Consider the following 27886-nt stretch of genomic DNA (forward strand, 5'->3'; position numbering starts at 1 on the left):
CCTAGCCACCAAAGCACACCTAGCCAAAAGATACACAGGTATCTTTCGGTCTAGTAGATCATGAGCTCTATGAGTCCAGGGACTGACTTAGGCACAACTTCACCTTTTGGCATTAATTTGGATTCTGTGCATACAAGAATCTTTATAAAATTAAACTGTTTATAGGCATCCAGCTGGTAAATTTCAGGACCAGATTTTAATTACTAGAAAACCAGTCTTCTCTGTCCTGTGTAAGCTGCTGAGAACCTGTCATCCAATGTTGTCATCTCCTGTCTCTGCTATTAGGTATAGATCAGTAGCAGTGGCCACCAGCATCATCAGATAGACACTTCTACCCCTGACACCCCCTGGCCCACTCAGGGGTTGGTGGGCTGGATCTACCACATCCTCTAGATGGGGCACAGCACACCTCAAGCCCCTGCACCTCCCAGCAGCTGTGGCATGAAGAGTACCTTCTCAACATCTTGTTCCTGCTGGTGGTCACCCTGGACCATGTCTGGCAATATGTGAAACAATTGAGTGTGGTGGTCAGCTGGCTGTGTGGGCCAGGAAGCTGAAGAAGGCCTGATGCCAAGTGTATCTTAGGAAACAGAGAATGGGGGGAGGGGTGCGGTGTTACCATTTCTTAAGAAATTCCCACTGAATAGGAATTCTGGCAATTCCTATTCCCCACATCATATCTACTTGCTAATTTTGTTGCAAGTTCCTGCTCATTGGCTTCTTCCTAAAATTGGAATTCTTTATTCAGCCCTTATGGACTTCTTCATTTGCCAGTCAGCATGGGCTGTTCTGTGATTCTGTCCCAGGGTAATTTGGACCAATGACCTTCATATTTTAAGCCTTGAGGACGCTTTCCTTGTCACGCCCCTCTTTGAGGCAATGGACCTGAACCATTCCAACCTCCATGTCCAGTATCTTCTCAGCCTGTTTCCCTCACTCCTGCTTCTACCACTTGGAATCACCCCTAAAATGGTTACTTTACATAACCCTTTGTTTTCTATTTGCCTTTCCTGTAAACTCTTGTCAAAGCTCTGAAAGCTATATAAGCATTCAAAGAAATATAGCTCTTGATCAGGAAAGTAAAAGTTTTCACAGAATTATCCTCCCCCTCCTCCTGGAAAAGTGACTCTGTCCTCATTGCCCCAGAATTCTCTTACCTGTAACAGGCTGTAAGGAAAGCTGAACTGAAAACGTTTACAGTAGCAGTCTTGCTTGGAGGATAGAGCGTGCAAAGATGCCTCCGTCAGGGCCGACATGACAAAGAGGCAGAATTACAAGATGTCCTCCGTTTGTGCCTGAGGAGACAGTGGAAAGATTCCCAGTCCTAGTTTATGATTCTCATTCAGAATTCTGGTCTCGGCTTTAGAAGTTCAAACCTCCGCAAACACTTGGACTTCTGGAGTTAGGACTCCAGCATCTCTTCATGAATAAATGACCTCCCTCAGAGGTCTTCGGAACACAATCCAGGAAGGGTGGGTCTACTTCTCTTGCGGGTTTGCTTCTAGAGAATAGACACAAGCTACTCCCAGGGTGTAGACATTCCTTCCCCGGAGTAGTGTCTCAGAGATTTTAAGCAAATACCTAGCTCTAGAAACAAGCTACTCCCAGGGTGTAGACATTCCTTCCCCGCAGTAGTGTCTCAGAGATTTTAAGCAAATACCTAGGGAAATGGAGCATGCGGATGACGGTATGAGATCAACAGGAGGTGGGGAAATTCATGGAGGGGTCCCTAAAACGGGAATGGGCGTGGGTCACCTGCAGGTGGAACTATCTTGGAAGCAACTTCCTAAGCTCCCTGCCTTCCTGGCTCAGAGCACCTTCTCTGCGGAGAGTGCGGTCAGGACAGGGACAGAGAGGGGTTAAGGAGAGTTCAGTAACCCCCTCCTTCCCGAAGTTCGGGGTTAGGGAGGGTGAGGACAAATTAGCCAGTGGAGCAGGTTACCTTGGGAGGTGTAGCAGAAGGGCAAGAAACCGCAAACAAAAGACAACACAGGCGGGGTCCACTCTTGGCTGCAAGCGGAGGGCGTCCCCAGGGCGCACAGGTCGCTGCGCTCTGCCGGGCGCGGGACGCAGGGTTCTGCGCGCTGGGCTGGGCTTCCCAGCTCAAACCCAAGCAAGCATGGCGGGGCAGCGGGCGCTTCTGCTAGCTGGCTTCCTTCTGCCTGGGTTCCTGCTCTCAGAGGCCGCCAAAATTCTAACTCTGTCTTTGGTGGGTGAGTGCTTGCGGAAGAACCAGATAGGCACAGTTCCAACATCCGCGGGAAGGCTGTCAGACAGCTCTGGGTCAGGGGAGCACTCCTGGGCTTGGGTCCCAGGCTAGGGGGTGGGGAGAGGCAGGATGGGGGTGTGGGGGAATGAGAGGTGAAGAAACCTCTTGAGAAAATAGAATACCTTTTCCTCCCTCTGCCTGCTCAGATTTGCTCTCCTAGGCGCGGAATGGGTCCACAAGGTTTGGGATCCTTCCCAGTGCTGGAGACCCCGGGCTGCCTCCTCCCTCCGGGGAGTGAGCTGCAAATTCAGAGGCTCACCCTAAACTTCTGGGTGGTGCGCAGCAATTTCCAGTAGAGGCTGTGGGAGCGTTTGCAAGCTCTTGGAGACCAGGGAAAAGAGCTTATGTGTGTGGGGGGTGGGGGGCCGAAGCACTAGTTTTCTGACACTGCATGGGAGCCAAGGTAGAGCAGGGAAAGTATTTCAGTGACACCTGGGGGTGAGGATGGAGTGCTCTTATCCAGAGGAAACCCGGAGCACTGGCCAGGGCTGGAGACTGGGTCCGGGAAATTCCGGTCTTGCCTACGCCGGCTCCTGTCACCCGTGCGACTGGAAATATTTGAAGGATTCGGGGAACTGTTAATTCTGCATTTCGTGGCCTCAGTTTTATTTCCTTTACTTTTCCACCGAAGGGAATAGAAAATGAAAAGGAAAAGGGATAAAGGGAAAAGGATCAGAATGAAAGGATCATCATAAGATGCAGCTTTCCCAAGATTGTATTTCCACCCACAGTGGGCTCTTTGAGGTCACTTACTGTGTGTAGATCACACTGGGAATCGTGAGCTGGAAGGTACCATAAGTAATCTCATTTAGCCCTCTCCCCAACCCCCACCCCCCAAGGGATTTCCTGAGCATATGGTTTTGGATAAGATTTAGTGAAATAGAACCTGTACCTCCCCAGATGATCATGCTTCTGTTTCCTTAGGATCCCAGGATTTTCCTAGGATGGGTGATGTCTTCTCATGCATACAGGATCCTGTAGTTCCACCCCAAGGGTGCACAAATTAAGGCATTGTTCTGAATGCCTTAATTTGATGTTCAGCAAGATGCAGACCCTAACTGAGAAATACCCTGCCAAGTATATGTATATTTGAATTTCTTGGTTCTAAGTCGTGGCTCAGCTTCCTTCTGCTCCAGTGGCTCTTTCTTGGACTGATATTCAAGTTTCCATATTTCTGGCTCCTACACTAGCTTAAATTTCCAAGAGTAGGACTCCAGAACGAACTCTGATTGATCATCCATCGGGAACCCTTCACGCTCATAGAGAGCACTGTGCCACTCTTCCCACCAGTACAGTTCTTTTTTTTTAAATTTATTTTTTATTTATTTTCAGCATAACAGTATTCATTATTTTTGCACCACACCCAGTGCTCCATGCAATCCGTGCCCTCTCTAATACCCACCACCTGGTTCCCCCAACCTCCCACCCTCTGCCCCTTCAAAACCCTCAGATTGTTTTTCAGAGTCCATAGTCTCTCATGGTTCACCTCCCCTTCCAATTTCCCCCAACTACCTTCTCCTCTCTAACTCCCCATGTCCTCCATGCTATTTGTTATGCTCCACAAATAAGTGAAGCCATATGATAATTGACTCTCTCTGCTTCACTTATTTCACTCAGCATAATCTCTTCCAGTTACAGTTATTTCTTTAGGTTACACTGTCTCCACGAGGTCTGGCTAAACTTAGCACATCTTTAAGATCAGGAATTCCTTAAGGCATAAGCAGAGAAGCCCATCACACTGATGTTTGGTCACTTTTGTGATCAGAGTCACAAAGAGGACGTGATGGAGGTTTGCCAAAGTCAAGATTTGGGGCCATGGGCTCTGAGTGAGTGGCTGGGGCTTATCCAAATGGAGATGGACAGACCGATTGATGAAGCTCATCTTCCTCTCCTCACCGTCAGCTTTCTGCTTGCTAATTCTCATCTCCTGGATCTCTCCGCGTATCAGCTTCAGGGGCTCTATTATCATCATTACAGAAGTGAAGTTGTACATTGTTCCTAGGTGGAAGCCATCATCTGCTGCTGGACCGGGTGTCTCAGATTCTTCAAGATCATGGTCATAATGTCACCATGCTTCACCAGAGAGGAAATTCATTTATATCAGGTATCTTTTCTCACTAATTCTTTATTTCTTCTACCTATGCAAAGGGTAAAGTGAAGCAACAATGTCTTTTGCTTAGAAAACTGATTTCAAAATCTAATTGGAGTGAAAGAATGAAAAGTGTGTGTGTGTGTGTGTGTGTGTGTGTGTGTGTGTGTTAATGTAAGGTGTTGGAACATTTCTTGGCTCTGTCTGCCAAGTGTGCCACTCCACACTCTGTAGTCCCATATTTTCCTCCCTTACCTTGCCTTCCACTTCATCCCCAGCAACCCTCCATATATTACAGATTATTTTGGTACATGGTACTGATGAGGGAGCAGGAGGCTGGCTGAGGACAAAGCAAGAGCTGACGCCTTGCACCCCCCCCTTCATCCGCTCCCCTCCATAGGTGTAGCATTCCTCAGGCACCCTTGACTGCCATAAAATGATAAATAGTTAACTTGCTGAGATCACAATCCTGCAAGGCAGGAGTCTTCCTTGGTTTGCAAATGTCCTTCAGATTACAACAAAGAAGAACCTGACTTAGGTTCTGGGACTTCATCAGTACTTCATAGCAGCTTGAAAACATGTGAACAGAAGTGTTCAGCCAAATATACCATTTTCTTTTCTTATATCACAGATTACTTTTTTTTATATATCATAGGTTACTTTCTCCTTTTTTGATATCTGAAATCTAAGAAAGAAATCTTTCTTAGGAAGTCTATTATTTATCTAGCTAAGATCAGAATCTATCACTGAGATGATTTTAAAACATTTTATTTATTTATTTGTCAGAGAGAGCGAGAGCGAGAGAGAGCACATGCACAAGCAGGCAGAGTGGCAGGCAGAGGTGGAGAGAGAAACAGGCTCCCTACAGAGCAAGGAGCCTGATGTGGGACAAAATCCTAGGACTCTGGGATCATGACCTGAGCCAAAGGCAGCGGCTTAACCAACTGAGCCACCCAGGCGTCCCTGAGATGAGTTTATTCTCTAGAAAAATCAATGCCTGACCAACAGTTTGTGTATAATGATGTTGGACATTCTTAACTGAATCATCAAATCCAGTGAATTTCAGCTGACACGAGCAAATAAACCTTATCAGCTCTTTTCTGTTGACAGACAAGAAAACAGCTCAGAGTACTGAAATGGTTTGCACAAGATGATGTGGCAGGTTAATAATAGTTTTGGGAGGATTTAGGACTTTAAGCTCTGGATTGCTCAATCTGAAGTTATCTTAGCCTTTGGTATTAAAAAAGATGCAATTTTAAGCAGCATTTTTGAGGAATAAAATTCTGAAAAACTATAAAACTTTGAAGGTAATCAGGCTTTGTTATTGTTCAGATTTTATTAAAATAATTTTTTCTGTGAAAATTTCTTTTACGATTTTTATTGTGGTAAAATATACACAGCATAAAATTGATCTCTTACACATTTGTTTTGTCAGTTTAGTGACTTTAAGTACATTCATGCTGTTATGTAACCATCATGGCTCTTGATCATCACAAATGGGAACTCTGTACTGGTTATATGGTGACTGCCAATTTTCCCTTGCCTACAGCCCTTGGTAACCATTATTCTACTTTATTTCTCTTATAATTTGGAGATACCTCATTAAGTAGAAACATACAATATTTGCCTTTTTGTGTCTAGTTTATTTCACATTGCATAATGTCTTCAAGGCTTATCCACACTGTAGTGTAGATTACAATTTCTTTCCTTTTTAAAGACTGAATGATGTTTCATCGTAAGTATATACCACATTTGTTAACTCAGTCATCTGTCCATGGACATTTAGGTTGTTTTCACCTTTTGGATATTGTGAATAATGCTGCTATGAAAACTGGTGTACAAATATTTATTTGAATCTCTGCTTAAAATCATTTTAATCACCTTCCAGATTAGGTTCCCCATTTTTCATTGAATATTATTTATACACATATCGTTTTGAATCTGTGTTGACCACAGACATGATTAAATAGCTGCAGTGCATTAATTTTCAAGTAGTTATTATTAATTTTGAAATTGCAATTAAATTTAATTAAAATTCTTAATAAAATTAAGTTGTATTAAAATTTTAGATTGATTGAAAATAATTTTGGTAGTTTCCATGGATTTTGAGAAAATAATAAAAGCCACAGATCTTCTACCCCTTTAATATATATACATAAAAATCTATAAACAATTTGGGTAGTTCATGGTTCCCATCAGTTGTTTTTTTTTTTTTTTATAATTAGTTTCAGGGATAGAATTTAGTGATTCATAAGTTGCATATAACACCCAGTGCTCATTACTTCAAGTGCCCTCCTTAATGCTCAACCCCCAATTATTCCTTCCCCCTCCCACTTTTCCTCCAGCAATCCTCATTTTGTTTCCTGGAATTCAGTATCTCTTATGGTTTGCCTCCCTCTCTATTTTCATTTTATTTTATTTTTCCTTCCTTTCCCCTGTGTTCATCTGTTTTGTCTCTTAAATTCCTCATATGAGTAAATTCATATAGTATTTGTCTTCCTCTAACTGACTTTTTCACTTAGCATAATACCCTCTAGTTCCACCCACGTCTTTGTAGATGGCAAGATCTCAAATTTTTGATGGCTGTGTAATATTCCATTGTGTATATATATGTGTGTGTGTGTGTGTGTGTGTGTGTGTGTGTGTATACCACGTTTTCTTTATACATTCATCTATTGATGGACATATGGGCTCTTTCCATATTTTGGCTATTATGGACATTGCTGCTATAAACATTGGGGTACATGTGCCCCTATGAATCACTATGTTTGTATTCTTCGGATAAATACCTAGTAGTGCAATTGCTGGGTCATAGGTAACTCTAATTTAACTTTTTGAGGAACCTCCATACTGTTTTCCAGAGTGGCTGCACCAGTTTGCATTCCCACCAACAGTGTAGGAGGGTTCTCCTTCTTCTGTATCCTTGCCAACATCTGTTGTTTCCTGACTTGTTAATTTTAGCCATTCTAACTGGTGTGAGGTGGTATATCATTGTGGTTTTTCTTTGTATTCTCTTTGTATTTCCCTGATATTGAGTAATGTTCAATACTTTTTCATGTGTCTGTTGGCTATTTGAGTGTCTTCTTTTGGATCTTTTCGGTTTTATCCTTTGTTTCCAGGCTCAAAAGTCTAGAGTTTCTTCCAATACTCCCCAATCACAGGGATTTCCGAGGCTTTGAAACAGCATTTTTTTTTTTTTTAAAGATTTTATTTATTTATTTGACAGAGAGAAATCACAAGTAGATGGAGAGGCAGGCAGAGAGGGAGAGAGAGAGGGAAGCAGGCTCTCTGCTCAGCAGAGAGCCGGATGCGGGACTCGATCCCAGGACTCTGAGATCATGACCTGAGCCGAAGGCAGCGGCTTAACCCACTGAGCCACCCAGGCGCCCTGAAACAGCATTTTAATTCATTACCTTAGAAATAGAGCCTGACTAGATGTCTGCAAATGGGGAAAACACATGATGTAGTTATTATTTCTGACCTGATGCCCATTTCTGTATATTGTAACATTTATTAACTCCTTGTTTGGATACACTTTCCCATCTTGTTCATTTACTTACTACTTTAATAAAGAAATGGTATCAGATTGAAGAAGCAAAGATTTTTAATATTCACATAAACTATTGCTCCAAACAATATCTAGCTTTATAATTGGGTTATTGATAGGGGCTGGAAAAATATTAAGGAGCATGATGGAATAAGTCTAGATTGTCTTGAAGGGACTATTGCTAGAAATGTGGTTCTTAAGAACTCTGTTGCAATTTATAAAAACATCAAATCTTTGTGTTTTACACTTGAAGCTAATATAATGTTACATGTCATTTGTGTCTTAATAAAAAATATAAGAACTCTGCTAATGAGGACTAAGAAGGAAGTAAGGAACATGGTAGAGAAAAATCTTTATTGTCTGAGACAATATGTAAATCATCATAAACACACTTCTGGTAAAAATATAGGTAGTAAGGACTTCTTGCTTCTTATAGTAAAATGTGAGAGGAAAGAGATAAATTGAAGGAAGAACCATTAAGCATGAAGAAATGAAGACTTCATGATTTGGGAAATTCTCAGCCTATCCATATTGCAAAAGATTCTAAAACTAGGGTATTTGCTGCCAGGAAAGATAAAACTAGTGGTGTGGCTGGTTTACCTCTTGCTGTTGTCTCTGAATAGCTCAGAATATTCAGTCTCACAGAACTCTTTAAATATTGGGTATGTGAATCATGAGTCCCTTCAGCCTTGTTGGCTGAAGCCAAAAGTAGAGATGAAATCATTTTTAAACATCTGTGTAGCAGTCTTGTCTAGCACACTGAATCCCCATGACATACCCAGAAGATCTATAAGGTACTTGAGAATCTTATACAGGATAAATACTTCCACTCTGGACTAAAAGGACAGAGAAAGAGTGACATAAAAGAAGGCTATTGGACTCTGCCAAAGTAAGAAACATGCTCATAAACTAGTTAGTTGTAAACTCATGCGACCTTTCATGAAGAACAAATGAAAAGTCTGAGTGTGAAGCAGTGCACATAAAGGGTAGAACTTCAAGCTTACAGGGCTGAGCGTCAAGTCATGGCAGGTTATTTCCAGTTTTTGAAACCTAACATTGTCTGCCCAGATGAATGTCAACATTTCTTAGGACCAGAAATTCATAACTTGCTTCCATTTTTTTTTCCACTTTGAATGATAATATCTATAACTGGTATTTTAATGTTTCCTGGAACCAGATAAATTTGTTTCCTAATTTTCATAGGTCCACAGATGGATCATATCTGGACTCTCCCACCCATACTTGATTGAATTATTTGGATAATATAATTTGGAACATTTGAGCCAATGATATTTAGATGAAATTTTGAACTATGAGTTGATGATGTGATAGTTTGAGACTTGTGGGAGTGTTGGGATGGAGGGATTGTATTTTGTATGTGATATGAACATGAGTATTTGAGGTCTGGGGAGCAGAACATGGGTAGAGGATAATGGCCCCATTCAAAGATATGCTGTAATTTCTAGAACCAATAAATATTCTACCTAACATGGCAAAAGGACTTTGTAGATGTGATTAAATAAGGATTTTGAGATGGGAAGGTTGTCCTGGATTATTAATTTAAGCTCTATATAATTACAAGAGTCCTTATACAAAAAAGGAGATTGAGGAGGTAGGTGGAGGGGGTAAGGTAACTGGGTGATGGGCATTAAGGAGGGCACTTGATGTCATGAGCACTGGGTGTGATATGCAACTGATGAATCACTAAACTCTGTGTCTTAAACTAATAATACACTATATGTTAATTAACTGATTAACAAAAAGAGTTGGCAGGAGAATAAGAGAAGGAAATGTGATAATGGAAGGAAAGTAGATGCTAGATGATGTCAATGCCAGTTAAAAGAAGACCATGAGCCAAGGGATGATGGTAATCACTAAAAGAAGGAAAAGGCAAGAAATATCTTTCAGAGCCTCCAAAAGGAATGCTGGCCTGCCCACAACTTGTTTTTGTCCTAGTGAGACCCATTTCAGACTTATGATCTCCAGAAATGTAAGATAATAGATTTGTTCTGTTTTAAGCAACTAAGTTTATAGTAATTTACTACAGCAGCAATTGGAGACTTAATACTGCTATCAGAGGTGGTTTAGAGAACTCCAGAAAGTACGGGAAGAGGTTGTTGAAGCCTTCATAATGAATGCAAATGTGGGAGGCACTAATGACAGTGCCTATTATATTGCAATTTGGATAGATTCTAGAACTTTTTGTTATTTGGCCTTATTCAAGGTGGGATGATTTAAAAAATAAGTATAAATGGGTTAAAGGAAAATGTATAAATCAGAAATACATTGCCTCCAATACACTGCAAAAAGTTGTTGGACTTGTTGAGATATTATGATGTTGTGAGTCAATAGGTGTTTCTTTTTTTTAAAATAAAGATTTTGTTTTTCATTTATTTGAGAGAGAGAGAGAGATAACACACAAGCAGTGGGAGGGGTAGAGGGAGAGGGAGATGAAGAAGTAGACTCCTTCCTCAAAGGGGAGCCCAACTTGAAGCTGGATTCCCAGGGTCCTGAGATCTCAACCTGAGCTGAAGTCAGATGCTTAACCCGACTGAGCCACCCAGGTGACCCAATAGTTGTTTCTTGATAGTGTCATGGATAGAGAGGCCTTAACTGATTAAATAATTCCCAGGAATTTAAACCAGGTCTTATCACTTGAGCTTTGTGTTGGTCAATGGCACATTCCTTTGTGTGAGCTCTTTTGGGAATATTTCTCTGTCCTGAATGAATATGTCAAATGAATCTTCTTAGAGCAGGCTATTTTCAATACAACGTCCTACCTGGGCTCCTGGTGAAAGTCGGATGTTGTTAAGGTCTTGCCAGTAAAGATCATGGCCAATGGGGCACCTGGGTGGCTCAGTTGGTTAAGCCACTGCCTTTGGCTCAGGTCATGATCCTGGAGTCCTGGGATCGAGTCCCACATCGGGCTCCCTGCTCAGCGGGTAGTCTGCTTCTCCCTCTGACCTCTCCCCTCTCTCTCTCTCTTTCAAAAATAAATAAATAAAATCTTAAAAAAAAATCGTGGCCAATGGTAGGACTGTTGAAATACCCCATGGACAATTAGTTAAATGTGCACTGTGTCCTTTCCAAAGTGAAGGAACTAACATTGAGAGCCTGTTGACATGGTACAGAAGAACATAGTTGCCAAATCTATGATTGCAAAGTATTTGCCAGTACGTACTTGGATAGCAGTAATTTCACTAAGATTGGGCTCGGTAGTTTTAATATGTAAGGCTGTGCATTAATCTATCTTCAGTTTACACACAATTTGATTGGAGGTTATGACTGAAGAAAGCATACATGTATAAGAGAGCGTGGAATTTTTGTTATTCAAATAATAAAGCTTTTTTTTTTTAATATAAGATGAGTTGGACAGGCTTTCCTAAGCAAATCTGAAAAATGGCTTTCCAGAGGAGGGAGGGATGAGTTATTATTGTGGGTGGAGAGTTGGGATGTGTTCAGGGTTCCCTGTCACTGGCCTTCACTTGCATGGTTTGAAATTCCCACTAGGGCCAAAGGTAGGAGCATGCTGACTTTCTTAATAGTTTGCCCAGGTGAAGCACTAAGAGGGAGTGGGAGATAGGGTTTGAAAACTGTCAGCAGTCATACATCAGAAATGGACTCAGACTTTTCATTACACATGGATATGTGGGAGAAGCCATGCTGGTAAGTAGAGGTACAGAGGTCTATTATTTTATATAAGCTTCTCAGTACTTTTTCCTACTTTCTACTGAATCAAAAAACTATTTGGATTTATCACTCTAAATAATGAAAATGAGCTTTTCTAAAACAGAAAGGGCAGAGGCTCTGGAATCAACCAGACTCTATCACTTCCTATGTGTGCAATTTTGACAAATTATCTTAATTTGCTGAAGATAATTACCTTTGTATCTTCAATTGCCTTTGTTTTCTCACCCATAAAATGAGACAAATAGCTATATCTTAAGAAAGCTTTATTTTTTTAACTTTTTAAAAAGATTTTATTTATTTATTTGAGACAGAGTATGAATGAGAAAGAGAGAGAAAGCACAAGCAGAGGGGAGGAGTGGAGGGAGAATGCAAAGCAGTCTTCCTGCCGAGCAGAGATCCTGTTGTGGGACTCCATTCCAGGACCCTGAGTTCATGACCTGAGCCAAAGGCGGATGCTTAACCAACTGAGCCACCCAAGTGCCCCATTATGGAAACTTGAAATGGAGGCTTCCAGTATGCCTAGGTGGCTCAGTCACTTAGGCATATGACCTCTTGTTTTAGGCTCAGGTCATGATATCGGGGTCCTGAGATGGAGCCCCTCATTGGTCTCCATGCTCAGAAGAGTCTGCTTGAGATTGTCTCCCTCTCTCTCTCTCCCTCTCTGCTCTTTCCCTTTCTCGATGTGCTCTATCTAAAAAAAAAAAAAAAAAAAAAACATCTTAAAAAAAAAAAAAGGAAACTTCCGTAACTTTAAATTGAGAAGCACTCCTTAATTAGTATAAGGTTCTCAATACATGTTATCATTTTTAAAAGACGGAATGAATGAGAACGCAACCAAAGCACCTAAAAATAGTTCAAAAGGCAAACATTCAAATAAATAAAAATTATTTGAGCAAACAAATATTGATCTTTTCACGCTAATATTAATCCATGTTTTGTGACATATTTAACATTTTTAACCCATGGGTGTTTTTTAGATTTTAAAGAGAAGGAAAAATCATACCAAGTTATTTCTTGGTTTCCACCCGAAGATTATAACAAAGGATTAAAGGAAAATTTTGATTTTTTTATGGAAGAAGCTTTGGGTGACAGGTAAGTCTTATTTTTTTATTTGAACCAAAGAGTCACTATTTTAGTGATACAAATGAATGGATGAATGGATGGATGTTTGGACTGAAGACATAAGGAAGGGATGGGTGGATGGGTGGATAAATGACGGAATTCATGATGAGTGAATGGTTGGGGAAACAAGCACTCACACCAAATCGTCCAGTTCAGTCACTGGAGAGTCTTCTTTGTTCTGTACCGTCCCTCTTCCATGAATGGATTTTTGTAGAAAGTAGAGGTTGTTCCTTCTGGGACATCCTTTCAACACTTCTCTTACATCTTTATTTATAACCTCCCCAACACAGAAGTATAGGTACTTCAATCTCTCACTGTTGATAGGGAAATGAAAGTGACCTTCTTCCATTTATTTTCCTTCTTTTCTTCACATATATTCTATTAATGGGGGGAAGACTTATGAACATTGATTTTGTAGTAATTGAACATCTGGCCATGTAAAGCTCTTTTATTTTATTTTTTAAATTTTTGGTCATTTAAAATACTTAAACAATGGGGCGCCTGGATGGCTCAGTGGGTTAAAGCCTCTGCCTTTGGCTCAGGTCATGATCCCAGGGTCCTGAGATTGAGTCCTGCATCGGGCTCTCTGCTCCATGGAGAGCCTGCTTCCTCCTGTCTCTCTCTCTGCCTGCCTCTCTGCCTACCTGTGATCTCTGTCTGTTAAATAGATAAATAAAATCTTAAAAAAAAATACTTAAGGGCGCCTGGGTGGCTCAGTGGGTTAAGCCACTGCCTTCGGCTCAGGTCATGATCTCAGGGTCCTGGGATCGAGTCCCACATCGGGCTCTCTGCTCAGCAGGGAGCCTGCTTCCTTCTCTCACTCTCTATCTGCCTGCCTCTCTGCCTACTTGTGATCTCTGTCTGTCAAATAAATAAAATCTTTAAAAAAAAAATAAAATAAAAAATAAAAAAAATACTTAAGCAAAAAAAAAAAAAAAAGATTTATGTGCTGGGGCAACCCAGAGAGAGAGAGAGAGCAAGAGTGAAGGAAGGGGTGGAATGAGAGGCAGAGAGAGAGAGAGAGAGGGAGGGAATCTCAAGCAGACTCCCTGCTGAGCCTGATGAAGGGCTGGATCTCATAACCCTGATATCATGACTTGAATTGAAATCAAGAGTCAGATGCTTTACCAATTGTGCTATGCAGGCACCCGCCTTCTTTTTACCTTCAAACTTTTACTTACTAGTCAAGGTTTGCTTACATTTGCCTGTTTTCAGAAAGTCTTTTTCCTTACTCAAATTGGGAAACCACAGTCCCCCCTGTCAAGTCTGATGTAACCTATTCATTTGATACTTAGTCTGTATTATCTTGCATGGTTAGTTACATATTTTAAATACATACTTTGTCTCTTTTCCCTTAATGTAATAGTTTTGGAGATAGGCATAGGTAACCATGTATTCTTAAACAATTTTTTTATTTGTTAGCTCAATTTTAAATATGATTAATGAGGTATATTCTAGGAATTTTTATAGCACTCCTGAAATTATCTAAAATATCTGACAATCACACTCTTTTGTTATATGAAATCTTCAAAAATACACAGCCAAGGGTGACTTCTGCCAATCACATCCATTGTATGACTTGAAGTTGTTCCTAAATACCAGGCAGAGATCTGTATATTGTTAATAAGTTCTTCATTTCTGGTCCTTCTTTATCTGGGGTGCAATGGTACAGTAGTGAACAATTACAGGGTGCCAGGGTATTGATTCTCTTGGTCCTCCATGTAGCCGGCAGGCCAATGATGTATTGAGTTCTTGCACTTGTTACCTTTGATACCTTAAAGTGCAGGTGGACATTCTTATCTATTTCCCCATAGGTGTACAAACAGGAAGGGAACAGAGTCACATTCTATACAGGCAGTGATGGGAAAGTATTGTAAGGAGATAGGTCCCTGGAATAGTCCCATGCACCAAGTCTTAATTACATGTTAGTATTCTTTATCTTCTATTATCTTTATCTTCTATTATCTTCTCTGGACATGTCAATCTACTGTAGTAGAAAAGCTAGGGGTGCCTGGATGGCTCAGTTGGTTAAGCAACAGCTTTCAGCTCAGGTCATGATCCCAGGGTCCTGGGATTGAGCCCCACATCGGGTTCCCTGCTCAGTAGGGAGCCTGCTTCTCCCTCTCCCTCTGCTACTCTGCCTACTTGTGTCTCTCCCTCTCTTTCTGTCAAATAAATAAATAAAATATATAAAAAAGAAAAGCTAGTAATATGTTTATTATTAACCAGGCCTTGCTTTGCTTTCCTTTCTTCTCTATTTTCTTTTCTTTAATTGCTTAACTCGTGGGCATTGAAATGTGGAATTCCCATTTTAGCTGAGATTTGAGTTCTAATGTGATAAAATAATCCCTTGAGTGACGTTATCTATCACATTCAGAATTCACAGTGATTTTTTTTTCAGTAGATTTTTTTCAGTAGATTTTTTTTGTAGTATTCTGTAACTTATCAGTTGCATATAACACTCAGTGCTCATAATATCATGTGTCCTAGAATACACAGTGATTTTTAAAAATAGCCTATATGACCAATATTTATGGAACTGTGTCATCTAGGGACTTCCACAGTTTGGTTGAGTAAACAAGAAAATCACTCATAAAAAGTCAGTATGTAAAAGAAAAGTAATGAGAACATTACAGAATTTATCAAGTAGAAAGAGTTCTGTGAGATTTGCTATGGTCAGAGAAGGTTCCCAGAGCAGAAGGTCCAACAGTGACAATTTGTTTTCAGTTAACATAGTTCAGTTGTGTCCATGGATTTCAAGAATTAAGAACTCAAAGTTATAGTTTTTTGAATAATGTGGCATATAACTCAAAGTTATAGTTTTTTGAATAATGTGGCATTGGGATTTGGATGAGAGAGGGAAGAGGAGGGGAGAAAGGGAACACTTTCCAGAGCAGAATGTGTGCTCAGAGTGACTGTGAGGGTATTTATGGACAGTGGTAGGACAGGTACGCTACTGCTTGATGTGGTCTTTCTCACCGGGTATTTTCTTTCTAGCCCAAGACTCCTTTATGTATTGTGAAGTTAACACCTCCAGTGAATATTTATCATTTATCTTCTTTCTTACAGATTCACATTTGGAAATTTTTTAAGCTTTATGGAACTACTGGGGCTTCAGTGCAGTCATTTTCTAAGGAGAAAGGATATCATGGACACCTTAAAGAATGAGAACTTTGACCTAGTGATAGTTGAAAATTTTGACTACTGTCCTTTCCTGGTTGCTGAGAAGCTTGGAAAACCATTTGTGTCCATTCTTTCTTCCTCGTTTGGTGCTATAGATATTGGGCTACCAAACCCCCTGTCTTATGTTCCAGTATTCCATTCCTTCCTAAGTGACCACATGGACTTCTGGGGTCGAGTGAAGAATTTTCTGATGTTCTTTGATTTTTCCATAAGACAATGGCAAATCCAGTCTACATATGACAACACCATCAAGGAACATTTCCCAGAAGGCTCTAGGCCAGTTTTATGTCATCTTCTAAAGAAAGCAGAGCTATGGTTTGTTAACTCTGATTTTGCCCTTGAATTTGCTCGGCCCCTGCTTCCCAACACTGTGTATGTTGGTGGTTTAATGGCGAGACCTGTTAAAGCAGTACCACAGGTAAGTAAAACCTGAGGTCTCAGTATGGACTTCATGCAGAGCTCTGCACTGCAGAATTGGTGGCTCCCCTGTCAGTGGGAACTGGGACAGAGTAGGGTGAGGCAACTGCACCTAAGACATACCTTTTTAGGATGAATCACTTTCAGAGTCATGCAATTGGATTGTTAGGACTTGTATAACCCTGAGATTGAGGACTTCCTTACATAGTATACCCAGGGTCCTCTCCAGTTCTGGTGCTGGTGGGATAGATTTAAATTAAAAAAAAAAAAATGTTTTCTTTCTAATAAACTCTAAACCCAGCATGGGGTTCAAACTCAAGACCCAAGGTTGAGAGTTCTTTCCACTGAGCCAGCCAGGTGCCCTGGGATAAGCATTTTAGTAAGTTAATATTTTTATGTCCCGTGAACATGAACATATGTGTAGTAACTGTGTGGCAAGCATCCATTATATGCGAGAATTGTTGAAAAGACAAGTTACTCACAATGAAACACACAACAGTATGAAACCGAGGTGGGAGTGGTGGGACTGACAGTAAGAACTTGTGGGCATCATCACCAGCATCCCCAGCCTGCAGAGCCTTAGTTCTTAATTCCACCGAGGCCTTCTGATTTGATTGATCTGGGGTCAGTCTTGAGGACTGTGAATTGTGAAAGCTGCTGGGTTGGTTCGAAGGCTTAAAGTCAGAACTACTGAAATAGAAGTTTTTAAATGGAGAGGAGCTCAGCTGAGTTGGCTTCCTGTTGCCTATCAGCACTGGTTGACATTTTAAGGAATTTATCTTATTTAATATCTTACCACCTGGAAGGAAGTATGATGATCTCCATTTTTATACAGGAGGAGACAGAGTTTCAGGTGGAGCAAGTGACTTTACCACTGCCATTTATTTCAGACTTAGGAAGACTTGATTTGGCTGGGTCTTCCAGGCACCCTAGTGTCTATCCTTTATCTACTGACCTTGAAATGAGTAAGCAGGGAGATTGATCCATGGGCTAGATGGGCTTTAGGTTGATGGCAGGATTTTTTACGGATGGAGCTAGGGAGGAAAGGAATTTCAGTTAGAAAGAACAAATAGCTGAATGTGTCAAAGTCAAAGTAAGACAGGCATGACTCCTTTGGTGACTCTAGCTAGATTAGACTAGAAGATTCAATTACATAAATGTAGCCAGACCAGATTGCAGGAGATTTTACTTGATAGGAAGTTGGGGTACGCCTTGGTTAGAGGGTAGGGGGAGGGGATTGTCAAGCAGGAACATAATGGGAGTAAGGGTTGTAATGGCTGTGAGATAATAGAGACTTTAAAAAAATTTTTTTCTCTTTATTTTCTAGTTTTTATATAGTGTGTTGTGTAGCTTTTTAAATTAAAAAAAAAAAAACAACAACAAAGCTTTTGTCAAAGTGGTCCTTTGAGGTGGTAAATCAGGCAGTGTTAGGCTGCACAGAATAAATCTAGGGATGAGAGTCTAGAAGCTGGGGGAGGAGGGCTCCAGCAGTCCAGAGTCAGGGTCTGAAGAAATACTTGAAGCAAGATTCACTAAAACGGGGTTAAAGCCAAGACTGCAACATTAAATCTCAACCTTTCTTAACTATTGCCTGAGGATTTTAAAAAATAAGCTGGAGTTAGGACTGGGCACTACCATTTTTACTTATTTAAAAAAATGAGTCTAGAGTTAGTACTGGGCACTACCATTTTTTGTCTTCTTATGTGGATATAATTTGCAGTCATGTGGGTGAGCCACTAAGGTAGAAGATGAATTACAAAGATCAGTTAATAAGAATATCACAATGTATCAGAGCAAAGCACTCCACGTGGTACATTGAGTGTGAGTAGTCAGGAGTCTTTCTCCATTTCTTCCACTTCTTACACTAGAGGCTTTCTCCTTACTTCTCCAGTGTAGCACCTCCCTCTGCTGGACCCTAGCACCCCACCAGTATTTTTCCTATCCTGCCATTTTCTGGTGGCCTTGGAAAATTCCCAAGTAACCATGTCTCTCCATTGACCTACGATGAACAGAGGATCTAGGATGACCCTGACACTAACATCTAGATTTTAAAGAAGAAAGATATTCCCCCCAACACCATGGGCATAAGCACCATGCACAGGGCACTCTCCCAGGGGCTATGAACTCAGAGAAGGACAAGAGGGTAAAGTTTGGTAATATCTGTCTTTCATTTCATGGCTGTCTAGGCTTTCATGAACAACTTTGTTCAACTCCTTTTCCTTTCTTACCTTTCTCCAGGAATTTGAGAATTTCATCAACAAGTTTGGAGATTCTGGTTTTATCCTTGTGGCCCTGGGCTCCATGGTGAGCAACTTTCAAGTGGATCTTCTCAGGGAGATGAACAGTGCCTTTGCTCGTCTCTCTCAAGGAGTTATATGGAAATATAAGCCATCTCATTGGCCCAAAGACATCAGATTGTCATCAAATGTGAAAATTGTGAACTGGCTTCCTCAGAATGATCTCCTGGGTAAGGGCTGCTCAGGTCTGCTTCACCCTTTCATTTATGTATTTTTAGAACTCATCAGGCTCTGACCCTTCTCATTTACATATTTTTAGAACTCACCAGGCTCTGAACTCTAGTAGGGCAATCCCATTTGCACCAGAAGGAGCTGCTAATAGCTAAAGTTAAGTCTGCAGAAGAAAGGAACAGAGCAGCCAGCTGGAGTTCTTGGGGCATCAGACCCTACTTCTAATGAGATCAGTGCCCAAACAGCCATCACCCTTTCATTGTTTTCTATTCGAGGCCAAATGTCAGCCCACATCAAATCACCTTGGTCACCCAAACACAATCCAAAACAACCTATGGATTCTAAAGAAAACATACTGGAAGGATGTCGCCACTGTATTTAGTGGCTTTAAGAGTGCCTGTTCATCCACGTGCACTTACATGTATATATACACTCACTTCTCCCACAAACACACCTTTTTTAGCTATTAAGGAGGGAGCAATTCATACCTTTACAGCATTTGATGTCAATAGTGTCTTTAGGATGTGCCAAAATACCTGAGTGCCAAGATGAACAAGCTCATAGTCAGTTATCTGGTCCATTTCATCTCTGGTACCAGAGAGTTCTCTCCTTGCCCTCACCCCCACCAACAGGTTTTCTTCGTGCTCAGTGCTGCTTTTTACCGACTCCTTACTGTCATAGCCACTGACTGAATCAAAGGCTCATGATTAAGACAATGACTCAGAATAACCTGGGGAATTAAGGAACAGATTCCTGACTCTACTTCTGCAAATTTAATTCTTTAAGTCTGGAGTGGGCATATGGTGCTTCTTTCAAGAAAGAGATAAGGAGATTCTGACACACATCCCAGTTGAGTGACACAGGCTGAGACAAACTCTTCATTTTCAACAATAATCTTAGTTAGCTTTAAATAGGGTGGGGTGGAAATGCTGTAAATGGAAATACTCAAGCGTAGGGTCTAGTCTCTGCTTGCAAGAGGCTAATCATGTGTTTGAGGAGAAAATGCATATAGTATAATTTTTATGATTGACACACGAGTTGTGATGCTAATGAATGGTCAGGAATTCAGAGAAGAGGGAAATAAGTTGGCGGGTGAGAAGAGTGCTCAAGACAAAGAGAAAGAGAGAGACACTGAGACAGAGAGACACAATGAGAAAATACAGATGAGTGAAACAAAGGGAATGACTAGGATGATAGAGAGAAAGATGGATGGGTGGATGGAGAGGCATATACACCTTGCTTAGGAGTATTGTCTGGAGAGTCCTCTGGGTTTGAGTCTTAGCTGGGTTCTGGCTGGGTCAAGGAATTTCCATAAAAAGGCAAGGTTTGGAATCCTGTATGTTAATAACATGCACCTTGGATGTGTCCAAGCAAAATATCTTTATAATGACTCCGACAGACTTTGAAATTCCCTTTGTATTTTCTTCTGCCTTTTCTGCTTTCCACGGTTTTCTGAAACTTTTCACTCCGAAAATTTTCGATCTGAAATATTCTGCTCTACTTCTTAATTGGAACAGCTCATCCACGCATCCGTCTCTTTGTCACCCATGGTGGGATGAATAGCATAATGGAGGCCATCCAACATGGTGTGCCTGTGGTGGGGATTCCTCTTTTTGGAGACCAGCCTGAAAACCTGAACCATGTCGAAGCCAAAAAGTTTGGTGTCTCTATCCAGCTGAAGCAGATCAAGGCAGAGACATTGGCTCTGAAGATGAAGCAAGTCATAGAAGACAAGAGGTATGGAGCTCTTGAAGCTTATGGTCACTTAGACTGAATGAAGATATCAAACACAAAGGGCAATGTTTGACACTTTTTGCAATAAAAGATAAAACATCCAAGACACAGAAAAATATGTGCTGATGTTTACAAATGATGTGTTTCCTCTGAGAACAAGACTCAGCAATTTAGATGTTGAGAACAAGTGTTGTGAAGACTCTGTGACCTACATACACAGGGTTTCTGAGAGGTCTTATGTATTGGGGGTGCTTATAGTGGAATTCCAAATGAGTCAGAGGTTGCCTTTCTGTCCCCCAATATGTCACAGTGTTTCCTGCCTCAGGCCCTTTATCAGTGCTGTTTGCTAGAACACCCTTCCCTTCTCTTTACAGTGCTGGCTCCTTTATGACAGTCAGACTTACCTCCAATATCCTCTCCTCAGAGAGGCAGGTGGTCTTTGTCTGACATGCCTAAATGTGTTCCTCTCTCCCACCCCTTTCAATCAAAACTCATTTTTCCTTCTTAACACTTCTTAGGATCAGTAACTAACCCAGTTCTTTCTGCTTTAATTTATTGTGTGTTCCTCACACTAGAAAGTAGAGAGTTAGTTCCCCTGGATAGCAAAGGAAGCTTTGTTTTCCCTCGTGTTTCCAGGGCCTAGCACAGGGCCTGCTGAAGTAAGTTTGGATGAATTTCCATTAAGTTAGTCAATAAAAGTGCCTACGTTCTCTTGGGTAAATTTCCACCTAATACAAAGATCTCATATAAAGAGAAAAATTTATTCTTTCTACCTCAAAGATAAGAAGAACTGAAAAACTTAAAGTTTCAAGGGCATAAACTGTTGCAGACCTCAAGACTTATTTTACCTTGCACAAAGGAGACCCAAAGGTGTTCTTGTTAGATGACTAAAAGTCACCACATAGCATATGATTCTTTTTTTATTTTTTAAAGATTTTATTTATTTATTTGAAAGACATAGATCACAAGTAGGCAGAGAGGCAGGCAGAGAGAGAGAGAGAGAGAGAGGGAAGCAGGCTTCCTGCGGAACAGGAAGCCCGATGCGGGGCTCGATCCCAGGACCCTGAGATCATGACCCGAGCCGAAGGCAGCGGCCCAAACCACTGAGCCACCCAGGCACCCCAGCATATGATTCTTAATCCTAGAAAAACTGTAAACTCTGGGGTCTGATAACTTCAGACATTTCATTATGTTTGGTATCTCATGAATAGCAAATGTTTGCTTTCTGAAGAATGAGCTTGTGAATTTCATTGGCTATTCAAAGACCTAGACCCGAAATGCCCATCATTTGCTGGCCCTATGATGGAATCATTTAGGCTGGGATGGTCCCTACATATTATGCATCAGGGCTGGGTATATAATTTGTGGGGCTCAAAGTAAAATGGAAATGTAGGGCCAATCGTTATAAAGTTTAAGACAATGGCAGCAGAGAATTAAAGCAAGCATAGGACCTAAGTGTGGGGTGCTGAGCAAAAGTGTAGAAGGTAGTCCATGGAGCCATATCTGGCCAATATTTCCTACCTCTGAAGAGGTAGGAAAGTATAGACTCGTCCTGGGCCCCAGTCCCCACAGTCCTGTTTGACATCTAGCCCAGATACCAGCATAACATAGCTGCTTATACATATAATTTTCTATAGTATGTGATAAGCCTTCTTGGGTAGAACTAGCCCTTATAGACTAAGTCAATTTTTATAGTTTAGCACTTTTAGCACAAAGCATGGACCTTCGTATGGAGGGTTCAATCTGAACTTTTCCATGGGACCCAGCTAGACTGTGGCAAGACCAGGCCAACAACCTTTCCTTGAAACTGAGTCTTTTGTGCATATGGATGAAAATGTGTGTGTGTGTGTGTGTGTGTGTGTGTGTGTGTGTGTGTGTGTGTGAAAGAGAGAGAGAGAGAGAGAGAGAGAGAGAGAGAGAGAAGGTCTCTAAGAGTTTTGAGACCACATGAGTAACGCCCAACCTCTGTCTCTGCCAACAGGTACAAGTCAGCAGCTGTGGCCGCCAGCATCATCAGGCGCTCCCACCCCCTGACCCCCGCCCAGAGGCTGGTGGGGTGGATAGACCACATCCTCCAGACAGGGGGTGCCGCGCACCTCAAGGCCCATGGCCTGCAGCAGCCGTGGCATGAGCAGTACTTGCTGGACGTCTTCTTGTTCCTGCTGGTGGTCACCCTGGGCACCCTGTGGCTCTGTGGGAAGCTGTTGGGCATGGTGGTTAGGTGGTTGTGTGGGGCCAGGAAGCTGAAGAAGGCTTGATGGAGGTGCTGCCTTGATGGGTGTTTGGAGAGCCACTGGTTATAGGAGGCTTTCCCCAGCACAGGGCACCCCTGGTGTCTTCTCCATACTGGCACTTTAAGGTGGCACACTATTTTCTGCCTCTTTTTAGAAATTCTTGTGAAGCACTCTTGAGGGTCTTTCAAAAAAATTGTGGTAAAATATGCATCACATGAAATTGACCATTTTAGCCATTTGGTATAGAGTTTAGTGGCATTAAGTACATTCATATTGTGGTTTAAACAGTACTACTATCCATCTCTGAACTTTTCATCTTCCCAAACTGAAATTGCACTGATTAAATAATAACTCCCAATACTACCCTATGCCCCCACCCTGACCTTTACAAATCCCTGTTCTACCTTCTGTGTCTGAGTCTCAGGCTTCTTAATTTACTCCTCATCAGTGGACTCCTCACTGAGACTCAAACTGTTGGCAGACAGTCCCCAGCTTCGTCTTTACTCCCTGCTCCTAGACACAATGCCCTGCCTAGTCATCCTCTTGTTCCCTGAAAAGGAGATATATGCAAAACTAACTTCAAAGGCCAAAGAAGCCATGGCACTGAAGTAAAAGGCAAACAGGTCCAGCTTGATAAGAAATGGTTTATTAGGAACAATTATTATATGAACAGAAGCCTGTCTTGGGCTGCCACAGGATGAGTAGGTCTCCACAACACCATCTCCAGTTAGGCCTGCTTTTATGGCTCTGAAGACTGGGCAGTACTTGCTGGGAGCTACCAGGAGGAGTCATATCCTGAGCAGATCAAGGAAGCTTTGCCTGGAGGGTGTACTTAAGGGTGTGTTAAACAAAAGAAAAGAATGGAGGAAGGGGCTGTACTCAAGAAGGTTTTAGGCCACAGAGCAGTTATTGTGGTGGAATTTCTCAAGATGGCCTTAGTCTGGTTCATATACTTTCTGTCTCAGAAACTTTTCAGTCTCTCTCCTTCTTTCTACCTTTTTCACTTTTCATGATATGATATAAGATATCGGCCAGTTTTTCCATTTTGGCCTTTTCTCTTGCATCTCCTTTTCACCTCACCTCCAAGCTCAGGAATCCTGGTCTCTGTCCCGTGTCTCTCCTGTGAAAAGCCCCTGCTTTGCTGGTCAGATTTGGAGGCTGCCTTTAGGCCATAGTTCATGCTGTGGTTTTCACTTCCCACATTTCCCTTCTCAAGATTAACACTCTGAAAAATGTAGTCATGGAGACCTCAAGTGCAGAACCTGGACCTCTGTGTGAGGTCTTGGGGCCTCAGGTTCAGTACTACTGCAGTTCCCAGGATTCTGCTGATTTAAAAAAAATCACTGATTTGCCACTATGACAGTAATACTTGAATCAGATAAGAAATATAAAAGATAATAAAAGGAGGGAAATTTGATGAGGAATGGAATTTCAATTTCAAAATGTCTTCTCACATCTTATTTCCTAATTATAGGGTTTTTAAAAAAAAGGAACTTTACAGTGGAGAATCTGGGTGAACACCAAGATTAAATAAACACCACCTTAAACAAGGGATAGAGTTATCATTTCTAATAACAGGACCATCTGATATCAGATGAGGTGGAATCAACACCACATGTATAGTATTCCCACCGAACTCCCTAGTAACCTGAAGTATAATGAGAAGGCAAATGCAATTTGGGATCCATCATACAAAATAAAGAGTCATATCAATGACATGAAAGACAAAGAGAACCAATCTCACTTAAGGAGACAAATTGGTGTGATAGCTCAATGCAATGTGTGATCCTGGAGTGGCTCCTGCACCAGCAAATTCATAGCACAACAGAGGATATTAATCGGACAATTGGAGGGATTAGAATAAGATTTACAGATAAAGTAATATGATTAGATTCATATTAAGTGGTGCCTTCCTAATGCAGATTATTTTTTTTCCCCCCTGGGAAGATAGAATACCTGAACCCATAACTGTGAATGTGTAGGCATGGGACCACATGTTCTCAAAGACTCCATAGCAAAAACATGGAAAGAACTTGAAGGGAAATAATGGAATAATATTGAGAGAGTTTAAAAATCTTTCTAATGAATAATTTGAAGAGAACTTTTGGGGGCCCACTGCCCTCTCTTATATTGTCATGCCCATTCAGAATTATAGACTGACCTTTAGAGGTTCAGTGCTTCAGTCAAGTTCTGGCCTTCCCGTGGAGCTTAACACTTAGGGGACACTAAGTTACTTTCTAAGTATTTACTTACTAAGTACTTACTTACTAAGACACCAGTAAGTTACTTTCCAAAGAAACTCTGAGCAGTAAGAGTAGGCATTTTCCAATGGGAATCAGCTTCTGGGATCTTGAGATTAGAATATAAGAGATTGTAAGCAGTTGCCTGGGAAATGGGGCATGGGGATGGCAGTGTACAGTCCATGAGGAGTGGGAAATTTGGAAAATGATCCCTAAAATAGAGATGGGTCTGAGTCATCTGGAGGCGGAACGACCTTGGAAGCAACTTCCCAAGGTCCCTACATTCCTGGTTCAGAGAATCTTCTCTGTGGAGAGTGTGGTGATCAAGGACAGAGAGCGGTTAAAGAGAGCTCACTTACCCCTCCTTTCCACTGCCCCAGGTTAGGGAGGGTGAGGACAGAGTAGCCAGTAGAGCAAGCACCCTGGGAGGAGGAGCAAAGGGCAGTAGCCAGTGAAGGACAGACAGGTGGGATCCACCCCTCACCTCTTCGCAATCTGCTGGCTTGTGCGTTTCCTTGGCTGCCAGCAGCACACCTGTCCCATGGGTGCACTGGTCGCTGTGCCAGGCTCAGGCAGCAGGGCTCTGGGCATAGGGCTTGGCTCCACAGCTGATACAGGAGTGAACATGGCCAGGTAGAGGACGCTACGGCTAGCTGACTTTGTTCTACCTGGACTCCTGCTCTCAGAGGCTGTGAAAATTCTGACTGTACCCAAATTGGGTGAATGCTTGGCAGGAGAACCAGAGACAGCTGCATCCCAGGCACCTGGGCCAAGGCTCAAGCACAAAACACTATGTGGTTTTTCAGAAAGGACTGTGTCTCAGGCTAGAGGAGGGAGAAGAGGGGTCCCACTGCTGTGCTGGGGAAGTCAGTTCTGGAGAAAACAGCAAGTTTCCTTTCCTCTCTTTCTGTCTGCTCTGGAGGTGATTCCCATTTTGTACTGTGCATAGCTGGGGCCAGAATTTAGTTCCAGTGTTGACCTGGAGACCTTGAGCCGGAGCCACCTATTCCAGGTCACCAGCCAGGACTTTCAGGTGCACACCCTCAAAGTCTGGGGGTGTGCAGTAGAAGCCAGTAGAAAGTGGAAGGTGAGGTCAGTTTCAGGCTCTTGGAGTCCAAGGATGGGAGCTTCTGGGGGCAGCTGTATAAACTGGCAATATGTTATTAAAAGCTTTTTTTTTTTTTTTTTTTTTTAAGATTTTATTTATTTATTTGACAGAGAGAGATCACAAGTATGGAGAGAGAGGCAAGCAGAAAGAGAGAGAGAGGGAAGCAGGCCCCCTGCTGAGCAGAGAGCCCGATGCGGGACTCGATCCCAGGACCCTGAGATCATGACCTGAGCTGAAGGCAGCGGCTTAATCCACTGAGCCACCCAGGCGCCCCGAAACTGGCAATATGTTATTAATAGGACACCTGGAGAACTGACAGAGCAAAGGAAGGGGCCCTAGGACAATCATGATCTTGGGAGCCCCTCTCTCTTTTCACCCTTGGTGGTGGAAGGTTTTGAAAGACAGAGAAGTAGTTCTGTGTGAATTCAGGTTTATTTCCTTTATTTTTTGCCCCCCCCCCAAAGGAACAGAAAGTAAATAGGAACATTTATCAGGATAAGGAGGTATCATAGGATGGAGTTTCCCCAAGAAGTTTTTGGATCCATTGTGAAAGGACAGGGGTCTTCCAGGATCACTTTTAGATCCCTGTGAATCTGGGGATCCTAGAACTTTAAGAAACCATTGAGTTCATCTAATTGGGCATCACTTTTTTGTTTCCTGACAGGCATCTTGAGGGTCAGGGGAATGAGGGGCCTTTTGCAAGAGCACATCAGACCTCCCGGAAGGACACACTTGAACTTTACATACTGTTTCTTACCTTGAACTTGTCCTCTTTCCGAAACTTTACTTTTACAGTGGGGATTCCTAAAAACTTAGTATTTTAAAAAACCTTGATTTCTTTTTAAAATCTATTTCTTATGATAGTTAAAGCAATAGAAAAAAAAAAAAAGAACTTTCTCACCTCTTGAAAGTACATGTCCTCCAGACTCTGAAAGGGAGCAGATGTTGTGACCAGGTGCTGGAAGCCCCGCCTCTGGCCCAGAATGCACTGGGCACACCAAGACCCTCAGGAATGGCTGCCTCTGTAGGATGGCATCTCCCCTATATCCTTTTCTTCCAAGGGTTAAAGGTGAGGCAGAGAAGGCTGTTTGCGGGGGTTTTTGTTTTCTATAATCCTTGTTACCTCAGGCAAGACAAGTATAGATATAAAAAATTAGAATAGTTTCCACAGATACATACCATTACGATAGTCCTACATCTCTTTCAGGTGACCCCATCATCATGAGATCTTCATCTTCCAAATAACACCCACTTCCCAGTGTGGGCAAATTCTACTCCTTAACCCATAAATTCAAGAAAAATGTTCTGTGAAATCACATGGTTTTAGACATTGGTGTGATAGAACCTGTACCTCCGCAGGTGATCACGTTTCTGTTTCCTTAGGATCCCAGGATTTTCTTTGGTTGGGTGATGTCCCCATCTTTCTTGCACAGAGGATCCTGAAGGTCCACTCCAAGGACCCACAGTTATCCTGAATGCTTTAATTTGATGTTTAGCAAGATGCAGGCCCCAACTGAAGAACCTCCTGTCAAATATATTTGAATCTGAAGGATTTTGGCTCTGAGAAATGTCTGTAATCCCCTTCTGCTTCTGTGGCTCTTGGACTGATACTCATGTTCCCATGTTTCTGGCTTCCATGTTAACATAAATTCCAGAGAGAAGGATTCCAGAAATAGCTCTGATTGTTATTCCCTTAGAAACCCTTTATTCTCAGACACATAGCACTGTGCCAAAATTTCGACCAAATAGTTACTTCTTTAGGACCCAATACCTTCATAAAGCCTG

General features: G+C 41.8%; 1 protein-coding gene across 3 annotated transcripts; it reads left to right on the forward strand.

Annotated features, from left to right (window-relative positions):
• The first annotated feature begins 1626 nt into the window (after positions 1–1626).
• On the forward strand, positions 1627–25148 carry UGT3A2 (UDP glycosyltransferase family 3 member A2). 3 transcript variants are annotated; one of them, XM_082724334.1, is made up of 7 exons: positions 1627–1687; positions 4272–4373; positions 12573–12687; positions 15787–16318; positions 18556–18784; positions 20303–20522; positions 22501–25148. In XM_082724334.1, exons 1-7 carry the CDS (start codon positions 1669–1671, stop codon positions 22775–22777), a joined length of 1494 nt encoding a protein of 497 aa, XP_082580460.1. In that variant the 5' UTR covers positions 1627–1668; the 3' UTR covers positions 22778–25148. The 3 variants fall into 3 exon arrangements, with proteins under 3 accessions (XP_082580460.1, XP_082580461.1, XP_082580462.1); XM_082724335.1 differs by lacking the exon at positions 1627–1687 and adding an exon at positions 1963–2240; XM_082724336.1 differs by lacking the exon at positions 1627–1687 and adding an exon at positions 1963–2213.
• Positions 25149–27886: the final 2738 nt, after the last annotated feature.

The sequence above is a fragment of the Mustela nivalis genome (genome assembly GCF_964662115.1).
Source record: "Mustela nivalis genome assembly, chromosome: 3".
NCBI classification, from domain to species: Eukaryota; Metazoa; Chordata; class Mammalia; order Carnivora; family Mustelidae; genus Mustela; species Mustela nivalis.